The sequence below is a fragment of the Ursus americanus genome, chromosome 13 (genome assembly GCF_024610735.1).
Source record: "Ursus americanus isolate L20-20 chromosome 13, mUrsAme1.1.p, whole genome shotgun sequence".
In the NCBI taxonomy this organism is placed as follows: Eukaryota; Metazoa; Chordata; class Mammalia; order Carnivora; family Ursidae; genus Ursus; species Ursus americanus.
Window position 1 is genome coordinate 1,992,102 of NC_142139.1, and position 18,826 is coordinate 2,010,927.

At 40.9% G+C, this 18,826-nt stretch overlaps 1 protein-coding gene across 1 annotated transcript in view; it reads left to right on the forward strand.

The window, feature by feature from the left end:
* Positions 1-18,826, forward strand: part of ARHGEF38 (Rho guanine nucleotide exchange factor 38) — a 121,397-nt gene that overhangs the window by 59,364 nt on the left and 43,207 nt on the right. Inside the window, exon 4 of the mRNA XM_045799231.2 lies at positions 15,062-15,209. Within this exon, the coding sequence (XP_045655187.1) occupies positions 15,062-15,209 (148 nt within the window). The remainder of the gene's footprint in view (positions 1-15,061; positions 15,210-18,826) is intronic.

An 18,826-nucleotide genomic window follows, 5' to 3' on the forward strand; every position in this document is an offset into this window, starting at 1 on the left:
GCAGAACCTGTGAGAGGCATGAAGCCACCAGGATACTAGGATACTAGCCAGTGGGTTTTAGTGGGACATACAGGGAATTGAAGATTAGATTTAAGTGAAATTCCTGTGACAAGTAGAGGCTTTGCAACTCTGCTACAGAGTATCTGGATGTTGTTGCTACAATAGTTTGGTAATTTATCTTATGATACAAATCCATAATTTTTTAATTATCTGGTTGTGCTGCTTTTGTTTTGCAATAAACCCTTTCAGAAGCAAGTGTTTCATCTATGCATGTTTCATAAAAATTAAATATTGATTTTTTGTTGCTCAAGAAAGCTGATGATGAACATATAACACACAGAATACTCGCTATCCACCATGGGGTTCTTAATGCTATAACTGACCACAAGACGATCAGAAGAGAGAAATCTGCTGGAGAAGCAGCAATAACTACATCAAAAGTTAGTCATTGCCTCAAGAAGACGATGCCCATTATTTTCAAACCTTGGCACTTGGCATTTGCTGACCATGCTTCTGTTCATGCTGCTACCTCCACCTGGAACCTTCTTCCCAACCTTCTTTCCACTTGTTGAAATCTTACCTATACTTTTAAGCCCAAAAGCGTGTGGTTCCACACTTGCAGCTGCAGCAGTGTGTAACATTGAGCACTTCATGCTGCATGGCTTCATCAGGTCAAATGACAGTTATCCTAAGTTAATTTCTCTCAGTTTCAATTCTGAGTTTCCTTGGGCCTGTGAGAAATGTAAAGCAATGGTATTAATGAGTTGACACCAAAAGCAGAAGAGTTCACAGTTAAATTATGACAGTTTTATAACAAGGTGAGTAGATAAATTAAATTAGAAAATCAGTTAGTTCCAATAATGATTTTAAAAAAATGTTTAACCGGGGTGTCTGGGTGGTGCAATTGGTTCAGCATCTGACTCTTGGTTTCAGCTCAGGTCATGATATTGGGGTCTTGGGATCCAACCTGCGTCAGGCTCCACATTCAGTGTGGGACCTGCTGAAATTTCTCTCTCCCTCTCCCTCTGCCCCTCCCCTCATTTTCTCTCTCTCTCTAAAACAAATGAATGAATAAATCTTTAAAAAAAAAGAAAGAAAAGAAAAGAAAAGAAAAAAGTTTAACCAATTCACAGAAGAAAAGCTTTTGTGTCAAAGGCGAATTTTCTGACCTTATTGTGAATGCTACTATTACTTTAAAAATTAAGCTTGTGAAGGCAAATGATAATATGAATACATATTTGGGGGGAGCTCAGCATCTTAGTAAAATAATAGTTTTACTAAAGTAAGAAATCTATGGAACAGAAATTTTTTTGAGATTGTGATGATTATGTACTAAAGCTGTGATATTCTATTAGTTGAAATGGTAACTGTAGTCAAAATTCATACAGCTTTATATATACAAATCTATATACAATATCTGGAGGATAAAGTTGGTATTAATTTTAAAAAAACTATCTTATGCATGACGGTAAGACTTTGTTTGCTGCTGGTCAGTAATAAACTTTTAGAAATTGGCATTTTGTTCAAAATTAATTAGAAGTCTTTAGTTACACTATTCAACAAAGAAAGGGGAAAAAGAAGTACTTCAGCTTTTTAATTTTTACAATTGTAATCACTGACAACAAAATGGCAAATAGCAAGACACTGAAATTTATCACTACTAAAACAAGGAGTTAGCTTTAAAAAATGAGTTTATATGGTATAGAAGATTTAATTTTAAAATTCTATAATTCTATTTTGGAAAACTTGACTTACAGAAAGAAGTTTTGATGGAGTTCCTACTAAATAGGATAAAATTATGTCCTGTACCAGATTTTACAATATCTACATTTGGAAAAATATTCAAAAATCATAAATAGAAACAACTTATTTGGTGACCTTATTTTATAAAAAATAAAGAAAAGAATCCAAATGGAGGCTAAAAGCTAGTACTTGTGAAAATATTTCAGCTCAAATATTTACCTATTTCAATATGGAGAGATATATAATCAGAATTTTAGTATTTTCCAGTTAGCAGAATTTTCTTTGAGCAAACCAGGTGCCTCTGTGCTTATAGAAGAGTGTTTTCCTAATTAAAAATATTATGGCTTACATATTTGACCAGCAACATACATAATGCTAGATTTTAACCCATAGAATAAAATAAATATTGAGTTCATACTGATATAAATAAGTGAGGAGAAAGGAAAAGTCTTCCTGATAGATTTCTACGACTATAGAAGGAAAGAGGAGAATCGAAAACCACCATTAGATGAACACTGAAGTTATAATTGTTGCAGCCAAATCCACTGAGCTGTGCTTGATTTAGTGGCTGAAAGTTTGAGGAGAATTTCATAGTTTCAAAGTATCTCCTAACTGACTATTAACCTTAAAGGCAAAGACAGTAACTCTTCAGTGAGAAACCAGGCAGAGACCACCTTAACCAAATGATCCAGGTCAACAGTAGCAAGGAATAACACACACTCCCAACACGAACCTGTGGCATGAGTGAGGAGGACACAGCACCCCCTCTGTAGTACTTGTGCCCAAAATATGTACGATCATGTCCAATCATGAGAAAACATTAGACATGAACAAACTTAAATGAAGGACACTTGACAAAATAATGGGTCGATACTCTTCCAAAATGTCGAGGTCATTAAAGGCAAGGTAAGACTGAGGAACCTCAGTGTTTTAAGACTGCAGAAGATGAAGGTGGAGTAACAAAAAAATGCAAGTGGAAGCCCGGATAGATTCTAGAACAGTAAAAGAATGTAGTGTTGAAATTCAAATATGGGGTTTGGTTTAGTTAATAGTACAACAGCACACTTCATCTCCTTTTCTGACAACTGTACTGTGGTACAAGATGTTAAGCTGAGCGAAGGATATCTGGAAACCACCAGTACTAGCTTTGCAATTTTCTGTTAAGTATAAAATTACTTCAAAATAAAAATACTATGGTTTTACAGAGAAAACTCAATCGAATATGTTCACAATTTTTTCATATACCAATCGTAAGTTGCAACTTTGAGGAAGATGCTAGAAAAATAAAGGGAATTAAAACAGTAAGACCATATTTAAAAAAGAAGCAGTTGGAGTCATGTTTCAATCTCCCTACCATTGACATGTGGTCTAGCCTTGTGGCTTGCTTTGACCAATAAAATGTGGCAAGATGACGTTTTACAACAGCCTTGTGAATCCACTCTCTGCTCAGGGACAAAGAAGGCTCAAACTACCCAATCATTTCAATCAACACAGTCGAGGCCTTGAGCATGTGAAGATGGCCTCCTCAGCCAGCTGGCCTCTGGTGACAGATTGCAAACACATGAATAAACCCCGCCAACAACACCTGGAGACAAGCCATCCCAGCTGAGCCTTGCTCAAATTGTCAATTCAGAGAATTGTGAGCAAACAGTGTTGTTTAAGCCTTTAACTTTTGGGGTGATTTTTTTTCCTGCTAATACAGATTCACAGACAGAGATTAATTCAATTTAGATGAAGAAAAACTTGATTTGGAAAATGGATTTTGAGCTTGACCTTGAAGGATTTAGAAAGGTGGAGATTGAAGCAAATGACTTTTTAAAAAAGATTTATTTGTTTATTTTAGAGAGAGAGAGAACACAAGTGGGAGGGGTGGAAGGAGAGGGAGAGAGAATCTCAAGCCGACTCTGCGCTCAGCAGGAAGCCCAACACGGGGCGATCTATCTCATGGGGCTCGATCTCATGATCCTGAGATCATGATCAGAGCAGAAACCAAGAGTTGGGCACTTAACTGATTGTACCCTCTGGGTGCCCAGAAGCAAATAACTTCCTAAATGACAAATGGCAGAGAGGCCCCAAGGCAGGAGAGTATAGGAAATTCTCATAAAGGAGAGCAATCAAATGTGGCTGGAGCACAGTGCCAAGGAGACCTCCATGACGCATACACGGGAGCCAGATCAGTACAGAGTTCACTGGCAATTTCTACCCACCCCTCCCGCCCCCGGCAATTTCTATCACTAAATCTCTCACCAAAGCTCTTACATTTCACAGGATAACCTAATTTTTGGTGGGACATTTCCAAAATCATGTTATCACCAAATGAAAAGCACAGGTGTCCCATTTCTCTGTCCTTAGATGGCACGAATGGGAGGTTGTGATTCACAGCTCTAGTGCCAAAGGGAAACTTTCCAGATACCTAGATAAACCAGGAGGAGGATTTTACTCAATAATAACCTTGGGGTTTGGATAAGGTTCAAGTTTAAGCACAGAGGCATATGTTTGTAGATATGAGAGCTCTAGGGAATTGTCTGGACTATCCTGCCAAGATAGAAACTGGATTTTAAAATCTTGACTACAGCAGGCTGTCTAAATAGGAAATGGGTTCTAAATCTTTAGAAATGGGGGTATGAGATGTGGCTCTTGTTTCCACTTAAACTGAAGATAACTCTGTAACATTTAAGAAAAGAGTGAGCAACGACAAAACAGGTAAAATGCTGGTGTAGGGTTTAAGAACATAAGGGCTTCAATATCAGGTCGACATTGGTTTATATCCTGGTTCATCTGATTACTAGATGGTTCATCTTAGGCAAGTTACAAAATCGCACTGAGCTTCAGTTTCTCACATGGAAATCAGAGGTAAGAGTACCCACCCCACAGAGTATTTGTGAAGATTAAGTAAAATCATGTATAAATAATGATGGCCCATTGCCTATTCTTAATAAATACCCAATACATGAGATTACTGATTTGTTATCCTGAGAATATTAAATTTTCCCATCTATTTTCAAAGCTTGATTTCCTATGTATGTAATAACATAATAAAATGTGATTTTCCCCCCAGAGGTCCTGATCATGTTTTTCAAACAATCAGATTCACTGAATGTATGTAGTTTCTAGATGCTCCCAGTATCTATGCATCTTGATGATTCATAGATCTAATAAAGCAACACATTTTCTTCTATAAAGCACAATTGAAATATCATTTCCAAATCTGACAGAATGAACAGCAATGAACAGCAATGCAGCAGACACTGTCCCAAGATGGCCCTCAATAGACCACGCCCCCTGGTATTCACCCTCCTGTGCGGTCTAGCGTCATACTGACCCCGGACTGTCCCTGAGACTCAATAGCTCATACAATGCAGTGGAAGTGATGCTGCGTTAGGGACTGGGGGCCTAAGACTTAAGAAAACCTGGCAGTTTCTACCTTAATGATTTGAGGAACTTGCATTTAAGAAGTCCAGCTACCCTGCTGGAAATATCACACGGAGCAGTCACATGGGAAGAGATTAGACCTGAGACTATGTAGCGTGAAAAGTGGCCCAGCTGTCCCGGCATTCCAGCTGAGGCCAGCTGCCCACTCTCCGTGCCAAGGCACCAGCTTTGTGAACGAGCCGTCTTGGACCATCCAGTCAATTCAGCCCTGGGCTGACTGCAGCCCCAGCAGGCATCAAGGGGAGCAGAAGAACCACATGGCTGATTCCAGCCAACCCACAGAATTGTGAGAGAAAATCAAAACAACTGTTTTAAGGTCCTAAGTTTTGAGCTGGTCTGTCACATAGACAGATAACCCAAAAGGAGCTTGTATCCTCTTATCTCCATTTGCAACAATGCTGTAATGTTTCAAAGCATTAAAAAAAAAAAAAAAAAAAGACGGAGTTATGACTACGTTTGAGTCTACCTTAGGTGCTTACCTCCTGCACACGACACTGAGGAAGCTTGTGGTAAAGGAATTGCAATTTCTCATTTGCCTTTTCCTGAGGGTGAGTTTATCCTTTGAGAAAAGACAATTTAGAGCTTTCTGTTCTTTGAAGGTGCAGTGGGCGATGCGCTGTTGTTCTACGGCAGCACTTTGTTCTCCTAAAGCAGTGTCTCTTGTATGTCCCTGAAGCCAGAATCTGTGCTGTTAGCAGCGATTCTGTGAGAAGAGCATTAGTCACTGATAATTCATGTCATGTTGCCATGTGGGAGATGCCACAAAGTAACTCACCTGCATAATTCTTCTACAGAGTGTGTGTGTGCATGCGCGTGTGTGCGTGTGTGCGCGCGCTGTACTCAGGACACAGGGAGGCTTAACCTAGTCAATTCTGGCCAGCGGGGACAGTTCGGGAGCACCCCAGACCTGCGTCCTGGAATGTGTGAGGCCAGTAGGGTCAAGACCCAGATGCAGCAGCTGAAAAGTCAGGGCATTTTATTCTAAATGTTAGCAGTAATAGAAAAGATATCAGCTTCAGAGAATGTTACAGGGAAAAAAAGGGGGGGCTGGGGCATCAAGCATACGCCAATCCATACCGGAAAGGACAAATCAGCGGGAGGCAGTGGGCAGCAGGATGCAATGTGGGCTTGGGTTTCCAGTCTCCTGAGTGCGGGCAAACTGGGTCCCAAGGCTACAAGGACTTATTTCTTGTAATAAAAATAAAGCCAGGGTGGCTTAGTAACACGTTCTGCAGTTCTGTTCTCTGAGGAGAATGTGAAGCTCCAGGATGCTGTGCTGTGGGACCTGCTCACAAAGTCAGTGGCTTTACTGTGCAGGCAGATCTGAATGGAGCTGTGAAAAATCAAATATTGGGCAGAATACATGTAGAAATAAAGTCCTAAATCTGACAAATGTAAGCGTTCTATGAGTCCCTGAACACTTTCCCAACAGCCAGGGAGTGAAAGTGAGAAGTGCATTTGCAGGGGTGCGAACCTGAAAGGTGCACGGGAGCCCAGAGGGAACACGGCCTTCGGTGGGAGACAAATCCGGGCTTTCATTATAGCTCTGTCACCGCCAGCTCTGTGGCTGGGGCCCAGTCACTCATACCAGTGAGGACTGCACTTGCCTACCTAGGAGAGAAGGCTCACCAAGAGGACGTAACCAAAAAAGGGCCTTTCTCCTCACATAATTCAATGGTACAGAACCGGGCCAGCTGCATGCTGGCTCTTCAAAGCCTTTTCCTTCCTAGTACTTGACATGAGGTGACGTGTGGTGTGCGGCCTCCTGGCCTCGTGATGGCTACTCCGTGGCCAAGCCAGGCTTCCTGCAGACAGTAGAGGCAAAACCACCTCCTCCCAAGGCTTTTTTTTTTTTCATTTGGGAGGAACAGAAGTCCTTCCCAGTGACTTCAACCTGTATCTCATGATTTCATTTCACACACAAACACCTTCACACATAAATACACACTTGCACACATCCTTGGCCACCCCTGACTGCCAGAGATTGGAGAAAGGTCAGTATTTTTAAGTGGGTGCACTGCCGGTCTAACTTCTGTTAGTTTGGAACAAAGAAGAATGGATAAGCAGCTGGCATTGGATGCCACATTCATCTGTTCATATTTCAAATGGGAATAGCAAGTCCTCCCAGGCTTAAGGGTACAAGACATGAGGAACACTCCCATTAGAACATAAGCTCCAGGAGGAGAGGAATCCTCACCGTTTCGTTACTGATGCTTCACCAACCCCTAGGACAGTGTCCTCAGCAGCACTGAGTGAATGAGATGAATGCTGGAGTTAGTGAGGAGTGTCCAGGACCCTGGCTGGCACAAAGAAGTCACCACGTCCGCTGTGGTTTGTCCTGTACCATCCTGAGAGGCTGGCCGGCCGTCTAGAGCACACAGCTGTGGCAGAGGCTCGTGCTCTCGAGAGAGGTACATGCTCAGTGAGAGAGATCTAGAGTCGTGGTCTAAGAACAGGGTCATTGCTGCTACCCACCTTGAGGAGGGAAAAGTTATTGTGCCTCTTCCTCATCCAGCCCACAGAAACCTTTTAGCTTTCAACTCCCAGAGAGCTAATGTTTTCCTAATGTGCCACTTGTTATAAAAATCCCCACCTCGAGTTAAATATCCAGGAAGTCCAAGAGGTTCAGGAAGACGCTAGGAGTTATCATCAAAATAAACAGCAGTATTCTAGAATGTGAGCATTGGAGCAATACTTAAAGAGCATCCGATCCAACCACCTGACTACAAGAGCCTGATTTGCCCCAAATGCCATCACCAACTCTGGACACAGTCAGGAGACCCTAACTCTTCCTCCATGCCCACTGATGCTCCCCAGTGAGTCCTGCCCTGCTACCAGCTACCTCTAACTGACAGATGTGGTGGGTGGGTGCCGCCTCATGACCTCTCCTTTACTAGACTCCATCACAATGATCACATTGTCCTCCCACCACTGGACACAGCAATGGCCCTGGGACAGGACCCCACACCCCACTGTGGCTCCCCTCATTTCCCTTTTTTCTCTTCATGGTGTAGCTAGCCTTACTAGTCCCACTTCCTCACCTCTCCATCTTGCTTCACACTATGCCTCTGAAATCACTGGTACCATGTCACCAGAGACCTCAGAATTGTCAAATCTCATTGTCAAATCCATTTTTTCTGAACTTATCTATTCTAGAGCTTCTGAGAATTTTTTACCAAAATATTCCTGATAGCAGAAGAGAAATAGGAGCCCCAGGGAATGCAGAGTTATTACCCGAAGCCACTGCCACAGACATGAAACAACATCGAAGTCTCATTTTATCTTAAGAACTCACAAAAATTTTCCATCCTACTCTTTTCTATGAAAATGGGTTTTTCCAAATGTCTCCATAAAATTGATACTCAAGGGATTTGCTTGTGTTAATCCCACGGTCTCATGCACCACCTGGCACCCGTATTTGGTTTGAATTCCATAACCCTAACCAGAGTTGCCAGGATATCCTCAGTTGTCAGTTTTATCCCCAGGCTAGGTAGGAACTAAATGAGACTAAAGGCCAAGGGTAGTGATTTCTGTAAGCAGCATGTACTCTTCCCGTCTCTTTCTTCTCATTTCCCCTCCTCACTTTACCCTGACCTGGAGAACAAAAGGGCGCTAGAAAAGGAAGGAAACATATCCATGATCTGGCATTTGGCTGACTAATCCATTGCCTTGTTCAGTCCCAGCAGCTGGGCACTCATCCAAGGAGGCTAAGCAAACTGGGGAGCTCTCCTTGGACCTCCTGGTGAGAGCTGCCAGCAAAGCTCTTTCATTTGGGGATGGCAGGTATACTCAGTTGTGAGTGTCTCTCAGGGGAGTGACAGCCAGAGGATCATATTATCTCACCCAGATCTTGGACGTCCTTTCTAGGGAGTAGGTCATATCCACCCTTTGTCCTCAAAGCCTTCACACTCTCTTCTCTGTGTGGCAAATACTCTGTCTTGACAAACAAGTTTTACTTAGAACTAACTTTGGGGATAGATCTTCAACCATAATTTATGCTTAAAATTGTAACCAAGATGCTCTTTTCACATCACTATAGTTGGTTTTTAGAGTTGAACTCATTACAATTTTTTTCTTGGTAATACAAGTAACTTTGTACTTGAAACTCTGTGTCTTGGTCATCTCAGGCTGCCTAACACATAACCACAGCCTTGGTGGTTTAAACAATAAACATTGATTTCTCACTGTTCCAGAGGCTGGGAAGTCCAGATCAAGGTGCCTGATTCCTGGTGATAGCCCTCTCCCTAGTTTGCAAATAGCCACCTTCCCACTGGATCCTCACATGGTGGATGGAGAAAGTCTGATGTCTCTTCCTCTTGTTACAGGGCACTAATCCCATCATGGCAGCTCCACACTCATGATCTAACCTAAACCCAATTATCTCCAAAGTCACACCTCCAAACACTGTCACACTGGATGTTAGGGCTTCAACATATGGATTTTAGAGGGAAATAAACATCCAGTCCATAACACTCTTCATCAGTAACAATTTATGAAACATTTTCATCAGATTTTTGAGTTAGATTTTACAGGAAGTAAAGAGGGTTGCTTGAACTGTCATGATTCCTCCCAAAATATTTATGGAAGGAGAAGAAACAGTGTGTTGATTAGAATGAAGTCCAGCTGGTAGAAAGAGCAAACAAAACAAAACATTACTAGCGTAAATAAGAGATATCCATTTCTCTATTGGGTAATGGTCTAAAGGCATGTATTTTAGGTCTGTGTGGCAGCTCTGCTCTGCAAGTACTCTGGGATACAAGCTTCTTCCAGCTCACACTTGGCCTTACCTTCATGGACAAGGTAATGTCCAGCAGAACAAAGGAAAATATGGAGAAGAAGGGGTAAATGATGAGCTATCTCTTAAAGGTCCTGGATATTGTCACAGGACAACCTTCTGCAGACTTTAGTTACGTTGCCACCCCTATTGCAAGGGAGGCTGGGAAATGTAGTCTTCATTTTGCTGCAGGGAAAAATGTTATTGCTTCAAGGGGAAAACTGATACTGGGGGACCATGGCGCCCTCCGTCATCCACAGACTTATTTGCCATATTTCTCACGATTTTGCCGTTGGCTTGGCTGGCACCAATACTAGTTTTCTTCCCTTTTCTCTGACTGAGCATCTTCTCAAGCTCTTCTGCAAATTCTTTTTCCTCTAGGTTCCCTTCAATGTTAGGGTGCCCCAGCATTTGGTCCTCAAGCCCTCTTCTCACTCTGTAGACTTCCTTGCATGATCATATTAAAGTCATGGCTTCTGTGTCCTGAGTTTTATATACCTACACCTCTTATCCAGATCTTTGTTTCTTGAATCCCAGACTCACATATCCAATTCCATAAAGGACACCTCCACTTAAATATATTTTGGGTGACCCAACTCAGTACATCACAATTAAACTCATGGTCTTTCCACATAAACTCTCTGTATCTTATCATCATTGTCTATCCACACTCTTACTGAAACTGGAATCCTGGGATATGCCTGGAATTCTCCTCTTCATCTCTCACATATGTCAATGTTCATTATCTTGCCCTCTTCTCCATCCTCCCTGCTTTTGCTTCTAGCGGTTATAGCTAACATCTATTGGGCATTTGCATGTGCCAGCTACTGATATATTACACGCTTTAATTTCATTTAATCCTCAAACAACCCTACTACTATTATTATTGTTCCATCTTACATATCAGGAAATTAAAGAACAGAGAAGTCAAGTAACTCTCCCAAATGTCACAGGAGTAAATGGTAAAACCAGGATTTGAAAATAGGCAGTTGATTTTAGAGCACTCTCTCTTAAGTGCTAGAATTTCCTGTGCAAGCCCTCATTATTTATTTCTCATATTACAATAGAAGTTTTTTAATTGAATTCTCTTGTCTAGTCTCACTAACTCCTCCCTCAAACTCCATCTTTCATATGACTAATTACCAGAGTAATCTTTCTAGAATATAATCCAATCGTGTTAGTCTGCTGCTTAAAATCAATCATCAGTACTTCTCCATCACCTGAAGGCTATCATCCCGGCTCCTTATTCACATGCAAAGTCCTTCATGATTTGACTCCTGCCTACAAGTACAGCCTCTTCTGGAACTTTACCACAGACATGGCACTGTCCAGCCATACTAGACCACTCCCTCTGTGTGTCTCTGTGCTTTGCATTCACTCATAGCTCCTATTTCAAGAGCAAGCTGTTACAGAAATTGCTAAAAAGTCCTCAAGAGCAGATCAGATGACCCTCTGTGTTTTATACAAAGTATTGTAAATGGGAGTTTAACTGGCCTTCATTAAGTTCCTTGAGGGAAGTATTGCTTCGTTGTATCTGAGTACCTACCAAAGTGCTTGGTACATAATATCCCTCATTAAATTATTGTGAAACAAGGATGAAGTAATTGCTTTGTTCCCTTTTATGCCATTTTCCTAAACAAAGTCTAGGACATGAAGATCTCTTGAATATCACTGTTCATACCCTGGTTTACTGCCCTGCAGGGGAAATTCATTGTGTAGTGGGGTCAGAATAATAGAGAGGCCATATCGTTTGGCATGGCACATCTTGGGGTGGACATGAAGGTCCGAAAGTAAAGAAGAGGTGAACCAAGAAGAGAAACGTGAATATATTTATATTAGTGCAGGGAACAATTTGCAACACCTGAATAATGATACCAGGACATAAAACATGTTCAATATTTTAGGGAGTTTTTTGTTGAGGAGATAACTAATGGGAAAAAGGTCCATTTTTTTTTGCCTCCTCTGCATGGCCATTGCTTTTGGGGAAAGCCAATGCAGAAATTCTTGGGTTGTAGAATTTTTTTAAAAAGCACATGATAGTTAAATTTATTTTTTAGTGTTCCAGAGCTTTTGTGACAGTCAGCCGGAAGTAAAATTACCTTCCCTGGTCTTGGCTCAGTCCTTCCTCCACTCCTAATCATCCCTTCAAACCCACACCCATTAGACAGAGCAGCTGTCCTTCACTTCGAAGGAAACGCAGCCCAGAGTTATGTTACCGTGGAAACAGAATCACTTCTTTGCTGCAAGACACATGGCTTTATCTGCATTATTATGAAGCAGAATACATTGGTAGGGCTGGAAGGGGAATCAAATATTCTGCCCGCCAGTGTGGTACTTGGCCTTTGGGTGAATAAATGACTTTCAATTAGAGTGCTTAAATATCTTTTAACTTCAATAATTGTTATTAGAGCCCCAACAGAATTTTACTTGGAAAAGAGTAAAAAAATTGACTCTGCTATTAAGGAGAGAGCTATAAATTCTTTCAAACCACACCATTTCTGTTAAAATGTATGTGTGTGTGTGTGAATTTACAATTAATGGTTTCATTGTGTATAAAATAAATGTCTTTGTCCCTTGTTTTTTGACTTTCTGTCTTGATCCTATTGCAGATTTATTAGGTTGTCCTTACCTCTTCCTTTCTTTGTCTCTACTCTAAACTGCTTTGTAGTGAACACATATATTTACAATTCCATCTTGGGCTGGGCTGTGTGTATCCAGATCCTCTCTTCTTGACTAGCTGCTGAGCTTTATCTGGGCCTGCCACTCGCTCCCACTTCTGGGTGGTAATACCCTCCCCCAGCCAAAGCCCTTGCTTTTGTTTGCCTGGCTCTGTTACTGGGGGGCTCTCCTCACCTCCTGCCCAACCCTAAATTTAGTTACTATCCTATCTTATTTTCCCTTCTTATAACTGCTCTGTTCCTTATTGTTTGTGTTGCTAACCATCTTGAAGACCAGATCTGCAAGAATTGCACTGGTAGAAGAATCAATTCAGCAAAATCCCAGGAACAAAACAAAAATCCCTCAAACCTTCAGTTCCAAAGATGCTCATAGACACTGTTTCCTTAAAAGTCCAAAGAAAAGCACTATTAAAAAACAGACAAGACATACACACACACACATGCATACATGCACACACACGCGTAGTTTAACTAAGATCACAGGGAAATCCCATATAATGGGAAGGGAAGAAAAGTCTCTTTCTGGCTGGGTATAAATTAGAACAGAATGTGATACTTTAGAAGTACTAGTGTTTTAATTGTGGAAACAGTAGGGTAGCATTAAGGGACGAGTGATGTTTACTGAGCAGCTAGTTCATTTCAGGTGTTTTTATATCTACATTCCACTTAATTCTCAAATTCATCCTCAGGTGTGGTGAGAATCGACTCAGTTGCCCCCCAAAACCTAGACGACAGTGATTTCTGATTCTGAGTTCAGTGTTCTTTCCAACTGCATCACTTTGTACATGTCTGTCCAGTAAAGCTCTGACATGTGAGAGCTAATAACACCTAAGTAAAATTGAGGAGAATACAGCCTCTAATCCTGGCTTAGCCTCCACTGTGGGAAAATCATTTATTTGTTACAAACTCAGAACTGCCCATCCTCATTTAATGAGGATAAATAACTTCTTACCTCCTCATATACATAGGGAATTAAATGGTTAATGTGGACAGAGCATGTTGAAAATACAAAGGGCATTCTATTTCTGTAGGAAAAATGGCAGACTGTTGTTACTATAATCGGTGCAGACTGGTAGGTCTGTGTAACTCCCAATCAGTTCAGTCCCAAATCATTGTCGTCCCAAATGTGCAGTGTTTTTGAGAGCAGACCGCATCACACATTTTTTTCTGTGTCTCCCAATCATCCTAACATAGTGCCGGGGTGTGTAGTGGATGCTTAATATACATTTTCAAGTAATGGAGTGGGTGATTAAATCCCACTATTGTTCAATATCTACTTGAGTCATCAGTTACAGATGCAATTCTATCACACTATCAAAAAGGATTCCTTAAATGCCTGGACACAATTAGCCCAAGTTGCTTTAAGAGGATACAGTCATAACAGTAGCTTATAGTATTATCCAATTGAGTTTTTTTCCCCCAAGATTGATTTGTTTGTTTTAGAAAGGGAGAAAGAGAGAGTGAGAGAGAGCAGGGGGAGGGGCAGAGGGAGAGGGACAGATAATCTCAAGCAGACTCCGGACTGAGTGCAGAGTCCCACCCAGAGCTCAATCCCAGGACCCTGAGATCACAACGTGAGCCGAAACCAAGAGTCAGATGCCTAACCAAGTGCACCGTCCAGGCGCCCCATATGATTGATTTTTAACAGGAATAATGGCCAGTTCTTTCTGTTATGACATATAAGGAAATATTTTATTTCCCTAAACTCTATTGCTTGCCTTTCAGAGAATCTCAGGAAATCATAGTGGAATAAACAGCAAAAAATAATTTACCTAGAACCTGAAATTTCACTTTCCATACCTCTAACAAATTAACAATAACTACTCCATTTTGAGCATTTACTGTGTATGTACTATACACACACTGCCCCTTTAATTTTTATGACCCCTCAAATTGAATCTATTATTGTCCCCATTTTATAGGCGAGGAAACAGACTCAGAGAGTAAAAATAGTCATTTTCTTTGGACATAACCTGTCCAAGTCTGTAGCACAGCCTGATCCAAACCCATACAGGCTGATTCTAAAGTGTTGCCCTTAACTGGGATCCTGCACACCAGCCGAGTACATAAATCACCTCTGGGAAAACCAGCTTTCTTTGGCTGCCTGTCTCCATTAAGCTCTTTATCCTTCATTTTATAAAAGAAAGGAAGGAAGGGAAGAAAAAAGGAGAGAGGGAAGAATGAGGGAGGAAAGAAGGAAAGAAGGGAGGGAGGGAAGAGAAACAGAGAGAGAGGAGGAGAAGGAGAGGGGAGGAGGGAGGGGAAGGGAGGGAAGAGGAGGGAAGGGAAGGCTTCTACCCCTCCTGAGTAACCTGGGGATAAAGTGGGACCTATCCAATTTGTTAATACTGGTCAACATTGTCAAAGAATAAATATGTAGAGTGTCCGTTTGGTCTGACTTAACGTCATTTTCCCTTTGTTTTGCATTTATCAGGAGAAGTGTTCCTGCAGATTAAAGGACCACTGGAAGATATTTATAAAATCTACTGCTACCACCATGATGAAGCGCACAGCGTACTGGAATCCTATGAAAAGGAAGAAGAGCTGAAGCAACATTTGAGCCACTGTACCCAGTCCTTAAAGTAAGGCCTTTTCAAATGATGATTTCCATGCCTAGCAGGGAACATTTTAACTGGATGTAGATGAAAGTTCCCACATAAATCCCACATTTGATGAGGCTTGCTGGGAGCTCTACTTTGTGCTCCCTTTATGAAAAGCTGACATGCCAGAAACCCTGATTGACTTTTTCCTCCCCCCTGTGAGCATGACTAAAAATAACACTGGGGATGATTCGGGGCTCTGTAGAGAGAGAAAAATGCAGTATCAAAAAATGAAATGTGGAAGAAAAGGCCCTTCTTAACACTGTTGTTACCTGCCTGCCCCCACATGAGACAGCACTGGAGAACAGTGAAATGTCCCATGACTCTCTGCATGAATCTCTCTCCCAGATTCACTGTGGGGAAAGAGGGGAGATTGGTGAGGACAGGTCAGACCCTGTTAGTTAGTTTCAGGAGAATCAGTCATGACTTCCTTCCTCATCCCTAAAGTCTTGGTGCTATATCACGTACATTTTTTCATCTGGAAGTATTCACTATAAAAATCTGAAAAATAGAAGGAAGCACAAAAAAGATAAAAACCCTTGCTACTCCATGTATTAACTCTTTGCTAGACCATGTATTAATAACCACAGCTGGCACTGTTTCTTATTTTATTTATAGGCATAAATATGGACATGTGTTTGGGTTGATTCTTTTAAATGAAACTGGCATCTTACTGAGTATATCGTGTTCTACCACATGAAGCTTAAAGCCAGAATTTCTGCCCTACTCCACTTCTTCCCCAGTGGTTCTACTGTGGTCTTTCATTTCTAAGGATTATCCGTTGTCAAAGATTTAACCAGAGAGAGCTGTGATATCTAAATCAAAGCACACCAATCAGTCTGAGCCTCTAGCACACTCCCTCCTTATATACTCTATTGTACGGGGACAAAAATTGGGGTCCTAATGTGGTACAAGAGATTGGTAGCTGAATTAAAGTGAAATCAGGAGACTACACGAGACTACAGTAGCCCCCTCACCTTATCCACAGGGGATATGTTCCAAGACCCGCCAGTGGATGTTTGAAACTTGCATAGTACCAAATCCTATATATACTGTTTTTTTCCTATACATGCTAACAATTCAGAAGGAGGGGAATCTGCTTCTGGATCACAGCTGACTGCAGTAACTAAAACCCCCACAGATAGGGGGCTCCTGGACTCTGGAAAGTGTCTTTCCAGGCTAGAACCGGGACTGAAAGTGGCTTTAAACGGGGTCCAAAGAATTTTTAAAAATTATTGTCTTCTATTGGTCATTCAATTGGTGCAATTCTTTACCCATTTTTCATATCATGGAAAAGAGTATATTCAAATCACAAAATCACAAGCATTTATTTAGTGCTTATGCTATACCGACCATAGTTCTGGCTGCTGCAAATAAAAAAAAAAAAAAAATCAGACACTGCCCACAAGGAGCTTAACATGACCAGGTAACTCCTAAAGATAGTATGTGACGAGTAGCTCCAATTCATTATTTCTCCACTATTAGCAATTTAGTTCAATGTTAGAAATCACTTCAGAGAAACCTTAAAGTTTCAAGTTGTATCCAGTATCCATCTTAATAAATTCTTATATTAGGAGCCATATCTTCTAAATACTTCTAAGATATTTGTTTTCCTATGGAGAAAGAATGATGTTATTCTGGGTGTGAATAAACAGTTTTCCTACCTTAATCCAGTGGCAAGATCTGATCCAAGAAATGTCTATCTTGAATCATTCCTCCTCTTCCATTTCTAGAAACCTCACAGCAAGTGCACAACTTTGGCCATCGCTCCAACTACAAGCCTGGGAATGGAGGTCCCTACTGGGAGCAGATGTAGTTAATTTACTTTGGCATGTGCTCCTAACAGTTGACTAAAAGTGGAGCTGTCTGTTCAGTGGGGGTGAACACTAGTTTATTATTCATTAAGGTTTTTGACTCCTAAGAGAAAGAAATGGACCCTGCCAGAATATTCCACTTGGCAGTGTAGCCCAGTACCAAACCCCCTAAAAGCAGCTCAAGGCAGAGGTAATTCTGAAACATCATGAAGTCTCAATTACTGAAAATGACTTTCAGACCCAATGACTTATTTGATCTTTTTCTGAAAGCCTTGAGTTATTGCCTTGGTAGATGTCCCAAATCTTGTGTATTCAGCACTATTCTGATTTTAGGGGATAATTTCAGGCACTGGAAGGTGCTAAGGTTTAGAAAGCATGAAATCCAAGTGAAGTAATATTGGCACAACTATTTCTTAAGGGAAAGAAAAATCAAAATAAAATAGATTAAGTTAGAGCTATTTTCCCAAAAGTTGCCTTTCCATGAAAATAAAGTTGATGATGAATTGTACTGGTCTGCCTGAAAGCTGAGAGCAGAATTATTGACATTACTATAATACTGACCCCAATTGAGCTAAGCTTTAAATTCTGAGAAACAGGTTTTTAAACAGGTTTATAGGCCAAAGAGAGTCTGGAACACCCCAAGGGCTTGGCTTCCCTTGCCAAGTAATCAGTCAAAGCTATTACTGTGGCTCTGCCTTTTCCTTGTGGCTAAATAACGGAGCCCAAGTGCACAGTTGCCAATTTCTAATGAATATTAGGTGTGGCCTCCATTTCCTACTGCACAAGGGGATATTGGAACAACAGTGTTTGAAGCAATATCCATAAGAGAGGTGGCTTCAGGTCTCAGAAGTTAAAGCAGATTTTTAAAGCAACTTAGGCTGCATTTGAACTAAAATTAAAATATGTTTATTGAGGGCCTAATAAATATTTATTAAGGGTGCTAGATGTTAAAAATATATATATTTATATTTGTATGCACAGTTCTTGCCTCCTAGGAACACACCTTCTACTTGGGTAGATAAACAAAACCATCTGGAAAGTTTAATAACAATACCAGAGTTAATTTGAATAACACACCTAATTTAAATAACGTCTGTAACGGTGAGGTTCAAGACTAATTTCCAAAAGGACGGTAGAGAGATTTCCTGGTTCTGTAACAGACTTGAGCTCATAACCTTTGGCTATTCTTTGAAGCCCATTATCTTTCAAAAGAGAAAATAATATTTGTATCTAGAAAATAATTTTGAATCCCTTTGAAATGTTAAGATAGCATTTCTTGGTATATGATTTCCCCTGTGTCTGATCCATAGGGATGTGTATTAAAAGTGCAGATTTGAACGCTCTGCTCCAGACCAAAAAAAAAGAAAAAAGGGGGGGGGGTGGAAAGACTGCTAGGGTCCAGTCCAAGAAGCTACATATTAGCTACATATTAACAAGCACCCTCAGGTGGTTGTGGATACATACTCAGGTTAAGAACCACTTCAGAAAAAGAAATCAGTACTTACTAGCTGCTTTCCCTGAAGCACATAGACCTTCTTCATGACTATAGATACAATCTAAGCAATAATTTCAGGGTTTGGAGTCCTTAAGCAAGAAAAGGCTAAAACTCTCTGGAAGCACAATATCACATCTGCATCTGCAGCCTGCAAACTGGAAATCTGCACGTTTTTATTTATTCAACAAGGAGTATTTACAGATTCTCATTAGTGACCCCTAGGATTGCATGAAAATGCTATTAATACAGTCTCTAAATTTATGGCAGTCATTTGCTAAAGCTCTAGTTAC